The following is a 22,208-nucleotide window of genomic DNA, read 5'->3' on the forward strand; positions in this document are numbered from 1 at the left end:
ATTGTGATTTATTTATTTTTGATGTTACATATATATATATATATATATTGGAGCACCTGTCTGCTGTTCTATGTACAATTGTTTGTATGTACAACCTTTTTCAATAAAGTTCATTGAAAAAAAGAAAAAAGACTTCATTTACAGCCTTTCATAAATCATACAGATGAGCTGACTCCAGTCATTAAACATTTAATTTGGTTTCATACAAGAAAAAAATCATTCTGAAAAAAATAATTTAAAAAATCTTCCTGAATGTTGTTGTTTTTTTTTCGCTCAGTTTCAAACAAGAAAAAATATTTCTGAACAAAAAAATCTGTTTGAAAACAAAATCATCCTGAATTTGACAGAACTCAGATTCACACATGGAAACAAATCAGGGGATTCAGACATGAAATAAAAAATCAGACTTATTTTTTCACACGAGAAATTCTGAAAAAAACACAAATATTCACTCAGTTTCACACATGAAAGAAAAATCTCCTGAATTCAGTTTTGGCTCAGTTTCACACAGAAGCATCTGGATTCACAGACACTTTCTTCTGCCGTGATGAAGTGAAGCCACTGAAATACTTCATCTCCCACTTTGTTTTAAAAATAAATAAATGACATAAAATCTGACACAAAGTTTTGGATTGAAGATTTTTTCTTGAAAATAAAATAGGTCATTTTACACTTATGATATTATACAACTATTGATTTGGATTGATTAACAAGCAAAGCATTGTTATTGTTGTTATTGTTATTGTTATTATTACACCAGGTATGATAATTATATGGTGATGTTTCCTTTAAGGGGCGTGTCCGGAAGTCGGCTGTTGGCCAGAAGTCTGAAGTACGTAACTTCCCAAATTTCATTCCCAAATTAGAGGAAGTGTGAGTCGGCCGAGCCTGTGTTGATGTGAGAGTTCTGATCGATTAACGCTGACATGGAGACGGAACCGTCCCCGCCTCCGGGTTCGACCCAGACTCGGCTCCGTCTGTGAAATGACGCCGTCACGATGTTTGTTTTTTTTGCGCTGGTCGTTCAGCTCGTCGCTCAAGGTAGGACCATTAATTCAGCGGGAGCCTTTAAGGGGTTCGGTTTTTTAGCTAGCATGGTTAGCCTAGCCTAGCCGTGTGTGTGTGTTTGTGTGTCTGTGTGTGTGTGTGTGTGTGTGTGTGTCTGTGTTTGTGTGTGTGTGTGTACGTGCTAACTGTGAGGCAACATCCTCTACGTGTGTCTGTCCGCGCACACACAGGCCTCAACAAGAAGTTATTTTATATTGTAAGTGTTTTAAGCTAGCAAGCCAGACTCCATTTAAAAACTCACTATTTAAAGATCACTTTTGTGTCAGTGGAGTTGGCCATTACGTATAACATGATCTAATGTCATACTTTTTAAAAATAAAGCATTGTGGTAAAATCGGCACAAACTGGTGATAAATAAAAATGTATTTTTTTTTTTTCATATAGTCCTGAACAAAAAGTTATCTTTTATAATGGTAAAGTCTTTTAAACTAGCAGACCACGCTCTATTTAAAAACTCACACTTTTTAAACTGTATTTTCATGTAGGCAGAGTTGAACGTCTGAACGAATGATTTAATGCAATAGTTATTTAAAATAAGGTATTGTGATAAAATCGGCATAAACTGAACCCATCAAACAACACATGGACCAGACTCCACTTAAAAACTCACACTTTTAGTTTAATTTCATGTTGAATTGAGTGTGTCGGATAAAATATAACATGTAATGTATTATTTATTTTATATAAGTTATTGTGGTAAAATTGGCATGAAGTGAACCAAACAACAAAACTTAATTTGACGTATCTGCCATTATGAAATGTTCTCATTCATTAAAGGAAGCAGTGACGTTACACTGTGTGTAATCTGATGTTAACAGGTTAAATTGATAAAATTCTCAGAATTGTTATCAGAAACATCAGTTGTTACTGGCAGCTCGCAGGAAACAGGCGACTGTAGTTTTATGAATCACAAACTCATGTTTTTATGTCTAATTTTAATAAAACTGATAAAATGCCTTTCCTGTTGTTTTAATCGGGGCAGAAGTGTGGCCAATTAAGGAGCTTTAATTATATTTGGATGAATTTGACAAAAGCATCAAATAACAGTGTGATGTTGTTCAGAAAAGACAAAAAAAACCCCTCAAAGATCAGATTTAATTAATACAGTTGCAGGAAATTTGTCTCTTTCTTTTATACCTGTCAAACATCTTCTCATACGCTGATCTCTCCGTGTCTATTCCCATCACTCCCAGTACTGTGTGAGGTGGCACCAGCACCACCACAGAACATCCATGTTGAGAACTGGCTGGTGAAATGGACTCCTGGCACCGAGGATACAGATGTTACCTACACTGTTCGGTACAGCAGGTGAGGTCCGACGGTTGTCCGGTGAATCTCCCCTCACAAGACACTACTGCGGTTATTTTTCATAACCTCTTGTCGTTTCTGCTCTCCGTCCTCAGCTTCGACAGCAATGAGTGGATAAATGTTCCAGCCTGCGTGAAGATATCTTCTACTTCGTGTGACGTCACGTCGCTCAAAGCCGTGGACGCCCTGGGCTGCGTGAAGCTGCATATCCACGCACAGAGACGAGGGCTGAAGTCCAGCCTGGTCAAAGCCTGCAGCAGTCATGGTGAGGAACCAACACCTGCACCCAGAATCAAGAACTTTTCTTTTGCTTGGTTTTTATTGGTTTGCACATTGATACAAAGTCTCTCTAATCTCTTTCTAGTAAACCATCTTCCCAAGGAAATTGATAAAGGATCTTTGGCAACGTTATTACTTTAGTTCAGTTCAGTTTTTCCTCCAAGAGTAAACCCTCTTCTCAAAGAAATCAATAAAGGATCTCTGAAACATTAAACATCTAAATCAGGAGACCTCTGCTTGGTCCTGAGTCATGTCTCTGAGTACAAAGTAAACGTAATATGAATTTATTTTTATTTTGCGTATCGTTCAGTCGTTGTTTGTACGAGGGTCTCTGAGTGTGGGCACCTTTTTGATGCTGTGCTGTTTTATGTTACACTAAAATAAAAACAGCACTAAGCAGAAACAAATAAAGACACTCGTGAGTACAGTCGTGAAAATCAGAGGTGTGAAATGACAGCGGTGGTGTGATCGGTCTAACTGTCAGGAAATGACTCATTTCAGACTCGCGACTGGTGACATTTACTTTCAGTTACATCGGCTTTCTTTAGTGTGAGCGGGCTTACGGCGTCTGTGATTGGACCAAAAGAAAGGTAACATCAGAGTGGTGGTGAAGCCGTCTGTCATGTGGTTCTAGGCGTTAACCAGCCTAACCATGGTGTGAACCACGCAGGGCGATGTGTTTAAGTGAGCTGCCGTGCCTGGTGCTGATCCGTCCTGATCTTCATGTACTTGTTGTGCTCTCCCAGGTGACTCCTGCACTCCTGAAGTCAATCTGACCGCCCGGCCCGGGTCCCTGTTTGTACATCTGAGCAGTGACCACAGTTTGGCAAGGGAATACGCCGGTCACGTCAAACACAAAGTGTGCTACGGCAAGGAAGGAGAGCCGCTGAGGGTGAGGAGCCTCATCAGTTTAGTAACAATACAGCTTCTTGTTTTGTGTGAACGGGAGGAGATCTCAGACCTGGTTTTAACATCCGTCCCTCACTTCCCCGATCTACATTCAAATAAACTCGTCCATCACTGAGACAAACAGACACAATGTTTTTAAACAAAGACAGAACTGAATGTAGAACATTTGCTGAATTTACAAGAAGGCACCAATAATGAAGAATTTGTCAGAGACAGCGTTTCACAAAGTTGATTAAGTTTCTCCTAATTTCACAACTCACAAAATTGCGTGATTTTTAAAGGGAGTCTGGTGACTTTCTCCATGGGCGACAAAGTAGCCTGTTGCTGTTACACGCTGTCTGATTTCCAGGTGCTTCACTGTAAAGTAAATGACATGTTTGGTCTTTCTTAACCTGCCGATGTTAGCAGCAGATGTTTGTGAACACACTGTTTCAACTGATCCAAACATTGAACTTGTAACCACAATATCACCAGACTCCATTAACAAATCGTCTGATTTTAGGAGTTGTTGCGTAAGGAGAAACTTTGTGAAACGGCTACGACAAATTCAGAATCATTGGTGCCTTCTTGTGAATTCAGCATTAAATGTAAATCATGAATCATTTGTTTCCTTTGTAAAAAGCAGTTTGAACACAGTTTTCAACTGATTTCATCAAATTTATTCTGCCGAGTATTTTTTTTAAAGACGGCCTTTTAAAAAAAATGCTCAGTTTAGTAAATTGTTGAGTTCGGAGGAACTTTATAAATGTGTATAAACACTGTCTGTAACAAATCCTTATTTATTTGGGCCTTCTTGTAAATTCTGCAGACGTTATAAATTCATTCTTCAGTGTATAAAACGGATCTGTTTGTTCGTGTAGAGCAGCGAAGTGAGATCTGATCACAAGAGGTCACTCGAGACTCATTTAATGCTGCTGTTCTTTGTCATTATTGACATTATTGTTAAGTGAAGAGAGAATTTTGACCTGGATTACGTGTTAATCCAAACACTTTCCACTCCCCTACAGAAATGTAAAGACAGTGTGGCTTCAATGTCCATCGACGGGCTGCAGGAGGGACAGCGATACTGTGTGAAGGTGCAGTACATCTACCACAGCGAAGATCTGGTCGGGCTGCCAAGCTGCACCCAGTGTGAGCGCACCCTCGAGACAAGTAAGAGCACGTTCAGATCCGGTTGTTTTCCAGAATGTGGATGAGTTCAGTTTAGTTCAGTTTCATGTCCTGACAGACGATGGTTTCACTTGTAGAGCTGTAAGAAAATCAATCAATCGGTGGATAAAAGACGATCTTTCTAAGTTCCAGAGTTTGTTTTTACATCCCTGAAAAAGAAAATACATTTTAAAAAAAGTTTTAAAAATGTATTGTGAAACTGAGTAAAGGAAATTCATTTTTCTGGAGAAAAACTTTTTTTTTTCTCCTGAAAAAAATTGCTTTTCATTCGTTTCACACATACATTTATTTTAATTTTTTTCATTAGGGGAATAAAATGTCTCCTGTGTTCATGACCTGAGAACTGGTGGAAAATTAAGTTTTGCCACGATGAACTTTCCAAGTTCCAGAATTTGTTTTTACATCCGTGAAGAAAAAAAAAAGTGAAACCGAGTAAAAGAGACTATTTTGTTCGTTTGTTGTTTTGGGAGAAAAAAAATGTGCATGTGTGAAATCGAGTAAAAAAAATAGCTTGCGTTCACAGATGACTTTTTTTTTTTTCCTCCAGAAAAAAACTGATTTTCGTTCGTGTCACACATAAATTTAGTCTTTCCAACTTCCAGAATTTGTTTTTACATCTGTGAAAACATGAAAACATTTTCCTGGGAAAAAAAAAAAGAATTAAACATTGTTTGTTTTTCATGTGTGAAAAAGATTAAAAATGATTTATTCTCTAAAAGTGGTGAAAAATTAAGTTTTACCACGATATTCTTTCTACAGAATTTGTTTTTACATCTGTAAAAACGAGAAAAAGTTCTCCTGGAGAAAAAGAACCAGACTTTTTTTTTCATGTGTTAAAAAGAGTAAAAAAAATTGTTTTTCCAGGAGAACAAATTGATTTCGTTTCGCACAGGGATTTTTTTTTTCTCCTGAAAGATTTTGCTTTCCTTTCGGTTTTCACGCATGAATTATTTATATATTATAAAAGAGTTTTTTTTTTTTTTACTGTTTCACACAAAAAATCTGCTAGAAAACAGAATAAAGGTCATAAACACAGGAGAGAAAACAATTTAGATCAGACTTGGATCACCAGAAACAAACTTTCCTCTCTTGCCCCTCAGAGCTTCTGTAACATTATGATTGCACTTTTTAAATAATTCTGGTTATTGTAATCCACCCAGACCTGTTTCAGATTATCCCAGACTTGCTGGATTCTGGGTCAGTTGTATGAAATGTCCTCATAGATAAACACACTCCTGGATTATTTTTAGTGGGATATTCCTTTAATGTGTAACATGAAAAACCAGCAGTATGGTCCCTTCTATAAAAAAGTGTAGTCATGTTGTCATGAATTGTTTGTCTTCTTCCAGAAAACGAGTCGAACCACGCGGGGATCGTCGTGGCCGTGGTCGTGCCCGTCGCCTGCGTCTTCTTCGTGGGACTCCTGATGGCGTACATCCTCATCTTCCACTGCAAGAAGATCAAGAAGCTGATGCAGCCTCCCTGCCAGATCCCACCGGAGGTAAGGACGGACGGACGGACGGACACACACACACACACACCTGCTGCTTTACATTAATGATGAGGTCATGTGACCTGACGAGGGAGAGAGAGAGAGACAGATGAGGGAGAGAGACGAGAGAGAGAGACAGAGACAGATGAGGGAGAGAGACGAGAGAGAGGGAGGACGAGAGAGAGAGGGAGGGAGACAGATGAGGGAGACAGACGAGAGAGAGGGAGGACGAGAGTGAGACAGACAGATGAGGGAGGACGAGAGTGAGACAGACAGACGAGGGAGAGAGAGGGAGGACGAGAGTGAGACAGACAGATGAGGGAGAGAGAGAGAGACAAGACAGACGAGAGAGAGACAGATGGGGAAACAGATGGGGGAGAGAGCAAGAGGGAGAGGGACAGACGAGAGAGAGGGAGGACGAGAGAGCGACAGACAGGGAGAGAGAGAGACAGATGAGGGAGGACAAGAGAGAGAGAGAGAGAGAGAGACAAGACAGACAAGAGAGAGAGAGGTGGACAGATGGAGAGACAGACAAGGGGAGAGAGGGAGATACGCAGGTGAGGATGAGGGAGGATAAGAGAGAGAGACAAGAGAGAGAGCAAGAGGGAGAGGGACAGATGAGAGAGAGGGAGGACGAGAGAGCGACAGACAGGGAGAGAGAGACAGATGAGGGAGGACGAGAGAGAGAGAGGTGGACAGACAAGGGGAGAGAGGGAGAGACAGAGAGGGAGGACGAGAGACAGATGAGGGAGACAGACGAGAGAGAGGGAGGACGAGAGTGAGACAGACAGATGAGGGAGAGAGAGAGAGAGACAAGACAGACGAGAGAGAGGGAGGACGAGAGTGAGACAGACAGATGAGGGAGAGAGAGAGAGAGACAAGACAGACGAGAGAGAGGGAGGACGAGAGAGCGACAGACAGGGAGAGAGAGACAGATGAGGGAGGACGAGAGAGAGAGAGGTGGACAGACAAGGGGAGAGAGGGAGAGACAGAGAGGGAGGACGAGAGACAGATGAGGGAGACAGACGAGAGAGAGGGAGGACGAGAGAGAGAGACAAGACAGACGAGAGAGAGAGACAAGACAGACGAGAGAGAGAGACTAGACAGACGAGAGAGAGACAGATGGAGAAACAGATGGGGGAGAGAGCAAGAGGGAGAGAGACAGACAGGGAGAGAGAGAGAGAGGTGGACAGATGGAGAGACAGACAAGGGGAGAGAGGGAGACGCAGGTGAGGATGAGGGAGGATAAGAGAGAGAGACAGAGGGAGGACGAGAGAGAGAGACAGAGGAAGAGAGACGAGAGAGAGGGAGGACGAGAGAGAGAGAGACAGAGACAGATGACGGAGACAGACGAGAGAGAGAGCAAGAGAGAGACAGACAGGGAGAGAGAGAGACAGATGAGGGAGGACAAGAGAGAGAGAGACAAGACAGACAAGAGAGAGAGAGGTGGACAGATGGAGAGACAGACAAGGGGAGAGAGAGACAGATGAGGGAGGACAAGAGAGAGAGAGACAAGACAGACAAGAGAGAGAGAGGTGGACAGATGGAGAGACAGACAAGGGGAGAGAGGGAGATACGCAGGTGAGGATGAGGGAGGATAAGAGACGAGAGAGAGACAGAGGGAGAGAGACAGAGACAGACGAGAGAGAGAGAGATGAGGGAGACAGACGAGAGAGAGGGAGGACAAGAGAGAGACAGATGAGGGAGGACAAGAGAGAGAGAGGTGGACAGACAAGGGGAGAGAGGGAGAGACGATGAGGGAGGATGAGAGAGAGGGAGGACGAGAGAGAGAGACAAGACAGACGAGAGAGAGACAGATGGAGAAACAGATGGGGGAGAGAGCAAGAGGGACAGACGAGAGAGAGGGAGAGAGGTGGACAGACGAGTTCAAAGACAAAACAGAGTGGACGTTAATACAAACTGTATCTTTGTTTTTCCAGTTCCTCCTCGACCCGTCTGACCGCCCTCCCGTCTACATCATCTGCCCCAGCGAGGAGCAGTGTGACGTCATCTCTCGCATCACGATGGAGTAAACCAGCTCTGACTGCTGGAGACAGTTGGACACATCTGCTGTCCTCCTCCTCCTCCCTGTCCACAGACTGTAATCAGCTCTACATTCAGCTTTCACTGCAGGAGAGAAAAGACTGAGCCATTCTGCAGACGCTCGTGTAAAAGATCTCCGCTCTTATTTGATTTCATACAGCTGCAAATTACAGTCGTAGAAGATGTTGAATGGAATCGCTGAGGTCTGAAGTTTGTGGGTGCCAAATTGAGTATCGATTGTGAAATACTTCTTATTTGCAGGCGAAGTCGAAAGATGTCTAAAGTGCACTTTGCTTTGTGGAGAGCCAGAAACTGTTAAACCAACATGCAGACAGCGATCACACAGGATGAGAACAGCTGCAGCCGTGAGCCGAGACTACTGCTGATTTCTCTAAACAGCTGTACACTATTTTATCTTTTTATGTCCATTTCTAAGCACTTTTATAGGCATTACACAACCAGATCAGCAGCTTCTTACAAATCACAGCATTAATTCTGCCATCGTAACACAACCTGCTAACACGCAGCTACAATCGAGTACAGACTCTAAGGAGGCATCGACCTCTGAATCGTTAAAAAAGGTGTAAAATGTAAGAAATAGACTGATAAAACCTGGAAATGAGTTCCCTGAAACAAGCTGAAGAGATTTTCACATTTTGTTCTTGCTTCTCTGTGTTAAAATGGTTAGCGGTTGCTAACAAGTGTCTGAATGAGACATTAAACGTCATCACAGCGAACACGGAGACTCATCTACTCATTAGTCCGTCTGAGGGAACCAGGACGATGCTAGCTTCCAGTTTAGCCTACAAATATCCGTCATCCCTGCAGTTTAGGGGAAGATTATCACCAGAAAGCTAGTTAGCTTGGTTAGCCTTGCAGCTAGCGGCCTGGAGTGATGTTACGGGACAGGATAGGCCAGGGACAGCTGATAGTCTAACACGGCAGACATTTTTGACTTTTCAAAGCAGGAAGGGCTCAAGTGAAGTTTTACACGTTAACACTGAGCCGGTTCACATGACCACAATAATCAGATAACTGGGAATAATCAGGTTATGATATTAATGTGATTTGACGTGTTTTCTATGCACTTTAGCCATAATGGAAAAAAACCCGATTCAGTCAACAGGTGGACGATCTTTACACACTGCAGCTTTTAAACGTGACAACGCTCCCTCACAATAAGGATTTGTTGTTATCTGGGAGGAAATGATGTGACCTGATCCTGCAAGAACATCCAGAGGTTGAAGGTGGAGATCTTTCATCTGTCCACGACTTACGTTTTTCTACAAATCAGAACACTTTTAATCAATCTTACTCTTTATTCTCCAATCATACCGAAGCCTCTTCTCACCTGTTGGACTGTTTTTCATGGGGACTTTCTGCCTTTTGTCTGGCTTCTCTCCGCCTGTCTAAACACTGCTAAAAATGTTGTTTTTTTTTTACTTCTTTGTACATTAACAAACTCCTGAAACTCCAACTAACTGAGTGGATGAGTCAAATTCATCAACACAGAAAGTTTGATATTAGAAAGTTTTGTCCAGAGATAACAATACATAAAAGATGTGAAGACAAGACGGCGTCATGATGTTTCATTTATAAGAAATCTGAACGGTCACTTCACCTAAATCCGAACATTTTGTCTAATTTAAAGGAACAGTTCACCCAAAAGTGAAAACATAAAATATCTACATACCGATGGAAAGTCGGGTGACGTTTTGTCGTCCACGGCGTTGCAGCATTTTCCTAAACGGATGAAGTAGCTGTGGACACGTGTGAATGATTGTCAGATTCCAGCGTCCAATAAAACATTTTCTTTATTTGTCACACATTCGAAGCTTTTGACAAGTCAGACAAATGATTAAAAATGTTGGGAAGTGACCTCGAATCCCACTTCCCGGGCTCCCGTCTTTATTTTAACTCCATGCAAGTCAAAGCTTAAAGGTACAAGTGTATCATTATAAAATGATCTATACGTGAGAGCAAGGAGTGTAAAGAAGTCTGTTTAATACCTTTACTACAGCAGTCTGATTGACAAGCTTCACAAGATTTGTTCCATACTTAAATACTTAAAATGGCTACTGAAAAAAATTCAGAGTATACTGAGTACTTACATCTCACTGTACAGGACATTTTCTGGTAGAAACAAGAGCTAAACGAGGACATAAAAGTACAAGAGGACAAAACAGGCTATTTAAAAAACACACTCGATCCTGAGGCAGAACGACAGCGACTAATCTGTCAACAGGAAACTGACCCTAATACGAATCAGAAACGATAAGAATCATCGAATTATAATCCAGTGCATGTGCTGAACTCTGACGTACGAGCAGAAAGTATGAGCAGCTTCAGTCGAGACAGCAGGAGGGGCTTTGTTCCCTCTGTGGTGGCGTGTTCACTCACATCCACTTCAAAATGTATTTATAGCAATAAATTATCTCCTCCTAATACAACTGATGATTTCCCTTTGTGATGCACTACAGTGAAAATACACTGTAACCCTCAACATGCTGAATAAATGCATGAATTAACACTTGAGATGCATCTGACATACAATGAAACTAAAGCTCAGTTCAGACCTCGTATTCACATCCATCCTGACTGTGAAGTTACCGCCTCGCTTCATATGCAAATGAACAACGACTCTAAAACTCTTAAATTGCGTAATTTTTAAAGGGAGTCTGGGGGGTTTTCCCCAACAAGTAGCGTATATCGGTTACTGTGAACTGAATTTGGCATGTTTTCAGTGTAACGTCTTTCTTCACTAAGAGTAAATGATGAAATCAGTTGAAACAGTGTGTTGAAACAGCTGCTACGTGTTGGCAGGAAAACAAGCTTTAGCCAGACAAACTGACACTTTTTACAGGGAAAAAAACAACAAATTGTTTAACATTTAATTTTAATTATTTAATGCCGACTTGAAGAGAAGGCACACGTGATTTAGAAATTGCTGTAGTCGTTTCACAAAGTTCTCCCAACAACTCTCAAAATCGAGTGTTTTTATAAGGGAGTCTGGGGACTTTTTCCAAGAAGTGGACTGTTACTGTGGTTACTGTTTTTGTAAAATTTGACATGTCAGTAAAAAAGAAGTAAATAATTCAGAATTTGTCAGAGACGTTTCACAAAGTTTATAAGAATTTTTCTGACTCAAGTTTCAAAATTGCCCAATTTTCAAAGGGAGTCTGGGGACTTTCTCCAAGACGTTGCCTAAATTGGTTTCTGTTTAACGTATTTGTAAAATTTTACAAGAAGGCACCACTGATTTAGAATTTGTCGTAGCTTTTTTCACAAAGTTTGTTAAGTTTCTCCTCAACAACTAAACAACTCTTTAAATCGCGCGATTTGTTGAGGGAGTCTGGTGTTATTGTGGTTACTAGCTCAATGGTTGGATCTGCCTGTTTCTGTGGCCTCTTTTTGAGAGAAAGTCTTCACTCAGGAGGGATGTTAACACCAGGTCTGAACAGGTCCTGATGTACAATGAAAGAACATGAACGCGGTTCCTCAGTTGTGCATAACAAAAAAAAGTTCCCTCATTTCAAATACAAACACTTTGAAAAGTTTTTTTCCCCCCCAAGAACAGCAAAGACACAAAATGAGTCATTTACAAAAGCATCTAAAACTAGTGAGAACTAAAGTGTGTGTGTGTGTGTGTGTGTGTGTGTGTGTGTGTGTGTGTGTGTGTGTGTGTGTGTGTGTGTGTGTGTGTGTGTGTGTGTGTGTGGCAGCAATGATGGGTTTTTATTTAAAAAGCAAATGCAGTTTATAAAACAATCTGTGGACTCTGTGTGTTTGGGCTGGTTACAAAACATGTTGACTGCCTGCATGTGTGTGTGTTTGTGTGTGTGTGTGTGTCATTAACACAGACAGTCAGCAACAAGACAAACCCTCTAACCCCATAAATCTTCAGTCCGGCCAAACTTGTAGATCAGAGTGCTGCAGAGAGACAGAGAGGAGAAAACACGACGTCAGCACTTGGCACAAACAGCAGCAGGTCAGTACCTCCATCACACGAGGCTAAGAGGTTTAATGGACGATCAAAAATCGGATATTTTTAAACTGTGTCACCGTCTGTGACACTCAGCCCATCAGGTCTGTGCTGTTGTCGCTGCTGAAGCAGTAACAACCCTCATCTTTCTCATATCAGGAGGAAATGAACAATCTTGCAGAGAATGATGTCGAGCGAAACCAAAGAGCTGATTGCTGATTTTATTAAAAAGGAGGCAAAGAGAAACTCCTGGAGAAGCAGGTGAACAGTTAAAGGTTCCTGGGAGCCAACATCACACAGGACCAAGCCCCCTTTTTATAGCCTCAAATACCTCATTAAAACCTTATCACCTACACAACATGTGTGTGGGTGATACAGACAACACAATTTCCTGTTAAGAATCACTTGAGTCACACCCATGCTGGAAATAACATGAAGCTACAAGACATTTCCTGTTACTGATACTGAGCTGTAGTCGTTGAGTCAGTGACGCTCATGTTCATGTTCAGGTTCATTAGTTGAAAATACATTGATGAGCCCGTTCATGGTGCTGAAACCTGCTCTGTTAAACTCCACGTGTAACAGCACAACATGTTCATTTGACCAGTTTGTTCTGGACCGTCTCAGAGGGATCAATACATAAGGGTGGATTTTTTTTTCCATAGAAATATGTATAGTTGGTAGTTTACAGACGGGCAGTGTTTTAATATTTATTTATTGGCTGGTTGATTTAAGTTTCATGTTATAGACTGGATCCAGATCAAATCAGGCGGTGAAAACGAAGGTCTGTCCCTTCATTTTAACGAGGGTAATCCGTTTTGGCGGGACAGGTCAGTAGCTGTAGCGTGTTATTTAGCTAAATGCTACAGAGGGAACACAACAAACGTTTCTCTGATGTTTCACTTGTGAGTAAGTAGTGATCTGTTCCATCCTGGTTGTTCACTATTATTTTCAATAAACAATCACTAGTAGGACCATCATGCTTGTAGCACAACAATATCGCAGCTTCGCCTTTAGGCAAACTGATTAGCAGGGGGGGGTTCCCAACACGTCACACACACGGACCATGGAGTGACACTCCCACACCGCCACACAAGCCTGCAGTGTTTCTCTGCACCACCAGATTTGATCTTGATGTTCCCACACTCACCTAAAAAAGATGAATGCGTTCTGAAAGAACACAGCCAGCCCAGGAGCCACTTCTTTCTCTGAAACATTAAAACAAAACAAAATCACAGTCAGTTATACAACAATGATTAGAGGGACGTTCAAACAGATACTGAAATGTCTCTCAACAGACTACAGAAAGTACCTTTATTACCGAATTGTGCAGAAACATTATTGGCCGTTGAACACCTTTGAAAACAGGAGTTCAGCTTTGAGTAAAACGACTTTCTTGCTGTTGTTTGCATGTGGCTCATAAATAAACCTAAACACAGCTGCCAGGACGTTGACACCCACTTAATTCGTGTAAAAGACTGCTGAAGCCTCATATTATCAGAATAACTAGAATCCAACAGATGGCCGCTATGAACCAGATGAATGAAAACAGCACCAATAACTCTTTTATACTCGACTGTGCTTTTTATTTGTATTTGACAGGCTTTTAGCAGCGTCACTACCAGAGTTCACAAGCATGTCACGGTTCATTATTCTCAGAATAAGCTGAGATACTCAGAGAACGCAGTATCTTTGTGAAACATATAAAGACGTTAGTAATTTAGAAGGTGAACCATTAGCTGTGAGCTATTTACTTTATTTCATGTCTTCTTTAGAGGCCGACCGATATATCAGTTGGCATCATTTCTCACATTTCTCAGAGTCAGAATAGTTTGTAACTAAACTGGAGGACGTTTAATGTCCCAGACAACCTCTGTAGTCTCATTCAGACGCTTGTTAGGTGAAGAGCTTTATAATTAAACTGGGGGACATTTGATGACGTATTTTATCTGGTAGAAGAAAACGTGTAAATATCTCCAGCCTGCAGTAACCACACAGCTTATTTCACACATTTAACTGACAACTAATTCAACACACTCACAAATTTTGAGACGAGGGAACTGGATGTGTGAAAACGCTAACTGATTTCAGTTTCTAGGGCTTCAGACTACATCTCTCAGCTTCAGAGTGTCTCAGAGCTGCAGCAGCTGATTATAATGCAGAAAAAGATGCTTGGGATGAAACAGAATAAATCACCAGCAAGTTTACTGTTTTAGTGCACTGATGTCAAAGTTTATTGTTAAACTGTAGAATATCCTCGGTCTCATATCTTTGTCACAAGAGTTTGATAACCACATGTGCATGATCGTTGCAACAAAATTTGTGTATATTGGTGAATATATCAATATCAGAATATTTTCACTTCCTGCCCTCCTACTTCTGTTTCCAAACTTCACTTTCTTTCCACTATGCAGACGTACCAAAAGAGAGATGTAGCCGACTAGATGTGTTTGCTGATTGTATAAATGACTTCACGTCAGTCTTCTTTAGGTGACGTAGTGTAAACGATGCAACTTGAGTTATAGCTAGCGGCATGATGGATGACGGGCGTGTGCCAAACTAAAACTTTTATAAAAGAGAAAAGTAGAAAAGTAAAAGTTTTTCAACTCTGTCTGTAGTCTACAGGGAATGTATTTTATTGAGTCCAGCTCCAAGTTAATGCCAAAACCATTTAGTGTAATCTACTGTACTGTTATAAAAAGTGGCCGTCACAGAGAGAGTGTGAGGTGACAGACGGCGCTGACGTCCGGTACATGACATATTTAAAAAGATCAGTTTCCTCATCTGGACACAAACACCAGGTCAGTGTTGAATCTCCTCTGCGAGGCCGGAAAACACTGGCTGACTGTTGGCGGACGGACAAAATCTAACAGGAAAAGCTGCGTGTCTAAATTGATCCGCATTAGCGTGGACGCAGCTCGAGTCATATTTAAAACCTCAGTAATCCCTTTTCATTGTAGTGACATCAGAAGTGTTAAACCATGTGATAGACCTGTGCTTCCTGATCCAGCTAATGGATTAGAGATTGTGTGGGTGAGATAAACGAGGAGTTAAGAGGCGGGTATGGATTTCTAACTGACGGGATAATAAAGACAAACAGAATTATGAGTGAATGGATAAGAGCCGAGAGGATTAGCTGGAGGAACAAGATGAATTAATGAAGCGGTCTTTCTAATCACTAATCTCCATATAATTACAGGTGGTCAGGGGTGATACAGGAGCTAAACTGATGTGTTGCAGTCTGAAAAGGTTAAACTACAGAAGATCCACTCGCTCAAAAGGTCAGACTTCTTTGGATGCAGAAATGTGACAAAAAGTCAGCAGGACAGACAGGATGACAGACAGGATGACAGCCACGTATAAATTCAGCATGTTTTTCCTCATGTAAGTTGCCAAAGACACGACCAGTTACCATATTACAGTTGTTTGGTCCTGTAACGTTGCTTTGTGGGTTGAAGTTTGGGATTCCTCTTTTTATTTTGGACACCTCAATAAAATCCAAATCCCAACGTTGAAAACCAAATACCTACCACCCCCCCAATATTCCAGCAATGAAGTTACTCTGACTGATAAAACGTTTGACCAGACGAGAGGAAGGAGTAATGAGAGAGAATATGTCGATCACTCACTCGGCACCACGTAGCCTCCGAACAGGATCCAGATGGAGGCGATGAGCGAGCCGAACATCATCATGAAGCCGATGAACAGCCAGAGACGAGCTCCTGTGAGAACACACGACGTTAACACACCGACAGCTGAGCGCACCCACCGTACCGCGTCATCTTTTAAAGCATGAGCCAATCAAATTAAAGCAGAGCAGAGGTGTATTAAACGTCATATTTTAAAATGTGAGGTATGAAACACAGAACCACTGCTGTGTTTTCTGTGCTGTAAATAAAATAAACCAACTAAAAATGACGCATTAATACATCCTGCCAGTCTTCAGTGATCAGATGCTTAACTGAGGCAGTGACGTGCACAGAAAGTGCTTTTCAATTATGTATCTCAGACGGTGGACCGCTGCTCCAATTATGAGAGACGAAATTGAATTACGTTGTCTATAAAGTGAGCTACAGTGGCCTCTATTAACCTGAAAATTAATAAGACATAACCTGAATATACAAGTCTTGTTTTAGCAAATGAGTTCATGTTAGTGGAATGGAAAGTCTGGTAATAAGCTGTTGTTTCGTTGTACTACTACAGCATTTAAATTTGCTGTGCAATAAAAAAAAAAATCATGATTAAAAAGAACAGAAACTGAAGGAATATCTGCACAGTATTGGACAATATTTATTTTCTTATCTTATTTATCTTATTAGTGTTAAGAAAGACCTGTGTAATCAACATTTTGCATAATATGGAAAACACAGTTTTGTGTTAAAGCGCGCAGTGAACTACATCGTCTCATCAGCACCAGAACCGACACCATCATGGAGCCAACTGGGCTCAGAAAAGCTCGTAAACAAGATGAACACCACAACAAATCTGCTCATAGTGACAACTGCAGTTCTGGTTCTGGTTCAGTTCTGTGAGCTGCTGATATACAGGAGCAGCTCTACAATGTTTCAGTGAGGAGACGACGTCACTGACGACTCTGTCGGCTGTGTCGTCTTTATAATGACGTCACAGTCTGATGACAAACATCATCTGTGAGATTCAAACAGGATCAATACATCATCGGTCTCTTCTTCACTACAGACAAACGTTTTATCAAATAAGGTCCATGAGTGGACGAGAAGGGCCGGGACTCCAGCTCTCGATAAAGAGGTTGGATTTGAATGCCTGAAGTCTGAGTTATATGCCAGATTACAAAACTGATCTTTTTAAAAAAGCTTTATATTAATGCCACAACACCACATTTTATCTCCAACATATCTCACTTTATCATCATTATTGTTTTTTATATTTGATATTATTGTTTTATTCCACTTTATTTGTACACATTTTACTTTAACTGTCTGACTTTATTGGTCTCACTGCAGTAACATGTTTTAATCCTGGTTCAACCACATGAAGTTCTTTGTAACTTTGTTTTTTAAAGGTGCTGCATAAATAAATATTCTTATTCTTATTATTGTTATACTGCAGTATAACCTTATGTAGATGTGGTATGTGTGGGTGGTTGCAGAAAGCAGCTTATTTTTGACTGTTAACTGTTGATGAATCAGAACCAAACCTGCTGCTGCAGACTGACTAAACAAAACTGAGACTACAGAACCATCAGCAGCCCACTGAGGCTGTACGTTAGTTAGTTACCATGCTGATGTTTAGGAAGTAATGTTTACCTCAGTCAACATCTTAGCGTAGCATATTAGCCTGCTAACATCCAAATCAATACAGACTCTCAAATGTCTCCTCTCCAGGTGAGACACGCAGAGAAACACACCTGTCCTGCCGAGGCAGCCCTCTCCGTACGTGTCTCCTCTCACCTGGCCGTTAGAAACTGCGTTGATCCTGAAAATACAGACACAGTCAGCTGTTAGACAAAGCAGGACAATCTCTAGGTCCTAAAGTTTCAGTTCTCTCGAGTACTTCCTTTTGTTGAAGATGCTTTCACAAGATGTCAAGAGATTTTTCCAGTGTTATTTGACCACAAAGGAAATGTCTCAAATCCCGTCAGCGTGACCTCAAGAAGAAACTGGAAGAAAAGCTGTGACGGTAAAGAAGCAGCGTCGATGTACACAATGTTTGACCCAATAAAATCAGCTGTAAGTGCAGACTGGCAGCTGTTGCTCCATGTGCCGTGCTACGTGGAGAAAATCATTGCTTTTGTTCAGTTTGCTTCAGTCTGTGGCCTCCATGGAGGCTTGTTTACGTCCATCATGGACTTAAACAGAATAGTTGAACAGTTATTTATGAAACGCTGAACAGATGTGAGACGTGGGAAGCCATTGAAAGATTCGGAACAAGGTTTTCAAAATCTTTCAAATTAATAAATAACGATCCAGACAAGGTCATTTTATACAGAACTGCCTGTCTGCAACAACTTGTTATTTTCAGTTTCCAAACCTCTGGCTTCATTTTGTATTTTCCTCAACACAGGTCTTGTCTAGCAACTGTCATGTTACATTTTTAGGTTGTGTGTTTATGCATTTAATCTAGTGAATGAGTTTCAAAGAAGGACTTTTTTTTAAATCAATCACTGATATTTTTCTTGTGCCGATAACATCAGGACAATAACCACAGGAAGAAGACAAACCGCATATAAATAATTCATAATGTTCCACGAGCTGCAGCAGAGAAGACTTTACTCTCACATGCACAAAAACCTTTTAACACCAACGCATCAGATCTTATCGATCTTCACCGCAAATCAGAAGAACAGCAGCTGAGCTCATTTACAGTAAACCTACCGTTTACTGTAAATGAGCTCAGCTGCATCAACATGTCCTCATGAGAAGATTGATGGATGGATTAACAAATTAACAAGTAAATGATTTTTTTAAAATCTTTTATCTTTTTAAGACTTTTCAACAGCTCACCAGAAAGTCGTAACACATGAGAGAATCACAACGCACATCCAACCAGCAGGAGACCCTCATTAGCAACAAGAACATGATGCGTTTCCCACAACTGAAAGCTGCTAATTATGTTTATTAGACGTCTCTCACTCTCTGATTGTTACCTTCAACCTTGCGTGTGCAGCACTTACATGAAGAATGCTATGGTGGAGAAGACACCACATGTGTGGAAGGCGTGGTTCATCTCTTCCTGAGTTGGATACGTCACTGCTGCGTCGATCATGATCCACCAGCCAGTGAAGAACTGAGAGGAGAGATAACAGGGTTGACATCTGTGGTCTGTGGTAATATGAATACATGACATGCAGTACTGTGAGCTGACTGTCTTATGTTGGGGTTAAAAATACAGGGAGGATGATGATTACAGATGACACAGTCCTTAAAAGCTTCTAGTTAACAACAGAGATGACGTTGGTTCTTGAACAGCTGCTCACTGTTGGGAAAAGCTTCAAGTCAAGCTTCAGAAGAATAATCAGTGACATCATGTATGATGTAATCTAAGAAATACTGAGGAATATTGTGTAACAGTGGACACTGTAACTTCTGATGTGGTTCCTCTAAATGAAAATGTTGAGGAAACACCCCCCCCAAAGAAATTCAGAGCGGCAACTAATCACCGAGTCATTTTACTGACAAAATAATTTGTGAATTTCACTTAAATGTGAATATTTTCTGGTTTCTGTACTCTTGTTCTACATTTTACACCTTTTTCTGACATTTCATAGACAAAACGACTAATCGATTAATCGACAACACAACACACAAAAAACACCTGCTGTTCCCGTCACTAATGAAGCTGTCAGAAGTTTTATTTTAGACACTGTGGCATAAAAATTAATCAGCTACAATCTATGAGCTAATATTTATCGTAAACGTGACGGTCCGTGCATTTTTACATCGCGCCGTTCTGTTGAAAAAGAATAAGGAGAGAGAAAAGGTTTTTATATGATGTTCATTAGTGAAAGAGCTTAACGAACTGTGAACTGGATCTAAACTGACACTGGCCACTGGACTCCGACACCACTTGTTGAAGACTAAGAGTACGCCTTTGCTGAGACGGCTAAACGTGTAACATTAAACACTTATTCTCTATTTCTGCTCTCTATCCTGAATAAAACAGCCTTCAGCATTTCCAGTGTGTATAAATGGTACATTGTTGGCTTGATGTGTCAGTGTTAACAGGGAAACTTCTGCTTTATAAAATGATGATGTAGCAACAAAGTGAAGAACTTTCTTTTGCTTCAAACCTTCTCAGCTGTTTTCATTAACGTGGTTTAATGTTGATTTTGTGAGACGGTGTTGTGACGATGAAATAATAAATTGTTCTGCTCCCCTCTTCACCAGATGTCGGCTGTGATGGAGTTTTGTTGCTTGCAAATTGAAAAAAAGGATGCAGCGAAGGAGATTTAACTCTTTTCTGAAGTGAAAATACACCGGCTATCTTTTTGAGGCCGACAGGAAACAGATAGGGGACTGGTTATCATGTGTCTACATGTCTGACTCATCAATTAACTGTAGGTACTGGAATGTGTCAATTAGTTTAGGAATGTAAAATCAGTAGTCAGGTCTCAGTCATAACTTGACTGTATTATTTTCACAATCTTGCCTTTGCATACTCTCACACAGTCATTCTGATAAAACCCACTGACCAGAACTCCAGCGACGATCGAAGCCACCGCGTTCCTCCTCTCCCCCCAGTCGATGCATTCCCACTCTGGCCAGCGGAAGTTATCCAGAAAGCCAGCCATCTGCGGTCCTCGTCGTGTCCACCTCCTTCCTTCTGCTTCTCTGCACAGGTGAACCGGGCCTCCTCCTCCTCCAGACTCCGTAGGCGTCGACACCTGCTTCACCTGCTGTTCGTCACAGACTGCAGGCGCCTCTGCTTCTGGCTCAGATCAGCGACTCTGTCAAAGTCTCCTGGAGAGGATGCAAACGTTCAAGTCTTATTAACATCTTCGACACATAAACTTCTACCTGATGTGTAACGTTCAGGTTCCTCAGACACGGAGTCTAAATCTGCTGAGTTTGAGAGGATTTTTCTAACGATGCATATATATGACAAAAAATAAATTCATACATTTTAACAGACATTGCAACTGCGATACGAGTCATCATTTTTGCATTAAACTTTTGACTGAAAACATATAAAAAATAGTGATGTGATATTTGCTAGGCTTCGTTTCAACCGAGCAGGTTACATCTGCAGAATAAGATTTTTAGGCCGGGACGTCTGTGTGGCACCTTAATGTTTTTGTTTTGACATTTCTGACTCGTTTTACTTTCATCAAAAATTGCAGGTCCTGCATTTATATCAAATAACTGTTTAACACTCTTTCCTAAAGCTCAAACGTGTTGTTCTTATACAGAACCAATGTTCATTCAATAATTAGGTCATCTGCTGTCGGCTTACCTATCACCACATTTATTTGGTTTGGGCAACGTTACTTTAAGATGATTTTAAATTTCAGTTCGGCATAAAGACCATATAACAAACAGCTTTTGATCAAATACAGTTACATTCTTATCGATGGTGATTATTGGTTGATTTTGACAAATGTCTTACACCAGTTCAAGCCATTGTGAGCAGCTCAACTACAAAAAAAAAAAACACCTCTACACATCTCAGTTATAACTAAATGACATATATATACTTGGTCACGAGCATGCCGAATTAAAGAACGAAGATTATTCAATCCATTATAGGTTAAAGTTGTTTTGCAGGTGCCAACCAGCAAATAAAAATAATGCTCAACATCTTAAATGCCATTTCACTGAACGGAATTCAGCATTACAGCCAAAAGGGGAACAGAAACACACCTGAATCTGGCTAACAGCTTAATTAAGCTAGCTCCTACGTTAGCCCAACAACAACACAGCTAGCTTTGTTAGTCTATAGCAGGGCTATGAAGTAAAATAATCGACTGTTTAGTCTTTGAGTTGCACCATTAGTGGATTAATAACCTCAACACATGCACATTTAAAGGGTCGTACCGAGCTGTTTCTGTGAGGAAGCTAACGGAAGCTAACATAACGGCTGTTTAGTTTGAAACGCTAACGTGTGGAGCGAGCTAACAGTTAGCAGACACACAAACCCCTGACTTCACAACAGAGGGAACTTGGTTCTGACCCGGTATGAAACGTTTGTGTGCATGTTACGTGCAGCTGCCCACCTTTTCATGAGCCAGAGGTTGGTTTCAGTTTCCATTGACAAGCTGGAGCGGGTCGATGCTTCTTCTTCTTCTTCTTCGCTGCTGCCGTCATCGAGTTCTTCTTCTTCTTGGTGTTTAATTGCGGTTAGCGAACAACGCAAAGAGGCCACAGCGCCGCCGCCTCCTGACGGCGACTGAGAGACACACCTACTGATGTGGGACAGGACTGAGCAGAAAGTGTAATAAATAAATAAATAAATAAATAAATAAATAAATAAATAAATAAA

The 22,208-nt window shown here is 41.0% G+C and overlaps 2 protein-coding genes across 3 annotated transcripts; one reads left to right on the forward strand and one right to left on the reverse strand.

Moving 5' to 3' along the window:
- The first annotated feature begins 853 nt into the window (after positions 1-853).
- On the forward strand, positions 854-9,841 carry ifngr2 (interferon gamma receptor 2). The gene is made up of 7 exons (XM_073473306.1): positions 854-1,041; positions 2,262-2,376; positions 2,472-2,641; positions 3,402-3,547; positions 4,572-4,716; positions 6,084-6,235; positions 8,167-9,841. The coding sequence occupies exons 1-7, from the start codon at positions 999-1,001 to the stop codon at positions 8,257-8,259; spliced, it is 864 nt and encodes a 287-aa protein (XP_073329407.1). The 5' UTR covers positions 854-998; the 3' UTR covers positions 8,260-9,841.
- A 130-nt stretch (positions 9,842-9,971) lies between these two features.
- On the reverse strand, positions 9,972-22,034 carry LOC141002125 (transmembrane protein 50B). 2 transcript variants are annotated; one of them, XM_073473307.1, is made up of 7 exons: positions 20,422-20,618; positions 18,904-19,016; positions 17,638-17,705; positions 15,881-15,973; positions 13,402-13,459; positions 12,159-12,199; positions 9,972-10,029 (listed from the first exon to the last, which is right to left on the reverse strand). In XM_073473307.1, the coding sequence occupies exons 1-7, from the start codon at positions 20,518-20,520 to the stop codon at positions 10,013-10,015; spliced, it is 489 nt and encodes a 162-aa protein (XP_073329408.1). In that variant the 5' UTR covers positions 20,521-20,618; the 3' UTR covers positions 9,972-10,012. The 2 variants fall into 2 exon arrangements, with proteins under 2 accessions (XP_073329408.1, XP_073329409.1); XM_073473308.1 differs by lacking the exon at positions 9,972-10,029 and adding an exon at positions 21,943-22,034 and having other exon boundaries at positions 10,066-12,199; positions 20,422-20,689.
- Positions 22,035-22,208: the final 174 nt, after the last annotated feature.

This window comes from Pagrus major, chromosome 9 (genome assembly GCF_040436345.1).
Source record: "Pagrus major chromosome 9, Pma_NU_1.0".
Classification (NCBI taxonomy): domain Eukaryota; kingdom Metazoa; phylum Chordata; class Actinopteri; order Spariformes; family Sparidae; genus Pagrus; species Pagrus major.

What these genes read in the sequence shown, in the direction of transcription:
- LOC141002125 (XM_073473307.1), bottom strand. Translation starts at nt 20,520, where the DNA reads ATGGCTGGCTTTCTGGATAACTTCCGCTGGCCAGAGTGGGAATGCATC. An exon ending in CGATCGTCGCTGGAGTTCTG is followed by an intron (nt 19,017 to 20,421) that starts GTCAGTGGGTTT and finishes CTCTCCTCTCAG; the next exon opens with TTCTTCACTGGCTGGTGGAT. An exon ending in GGGCTGCCTCGGCAGGACAG is followed by an intron (nt 15,974 to 17,637) that starts GTGTGTTTCTCT and finishes GTGTTCTCACAG; the next exon opens with GAGCTCGTCTCTGGCTGTTC.
- ifngr2 (XM_073473306.1), top strand. Translation starts at nt 999, where the DNA reads ATGTTTGTTTTTTTTGCGCTGGTCGTTCAGCTCGTCGCTCAAG. An exon ending in CAAAGCCTGCAGCAGTCATG is followed by an intron (nt 2,642 to 3,401) that starts GTGAGGAACCAA and finishes GTGCTCTCCCAG; the next exon opens with GTGACTCCTGCACTCCTGAA. An exon ending in TGAGCGCACCCTCGAGACAA is followed by an intron (nt 4,717 to 6,083) that starts GTAAGAGCACGT and finishes GTCTTCTTCCAG; the next exon opens with AAAACGAGTCGAACCACGCG.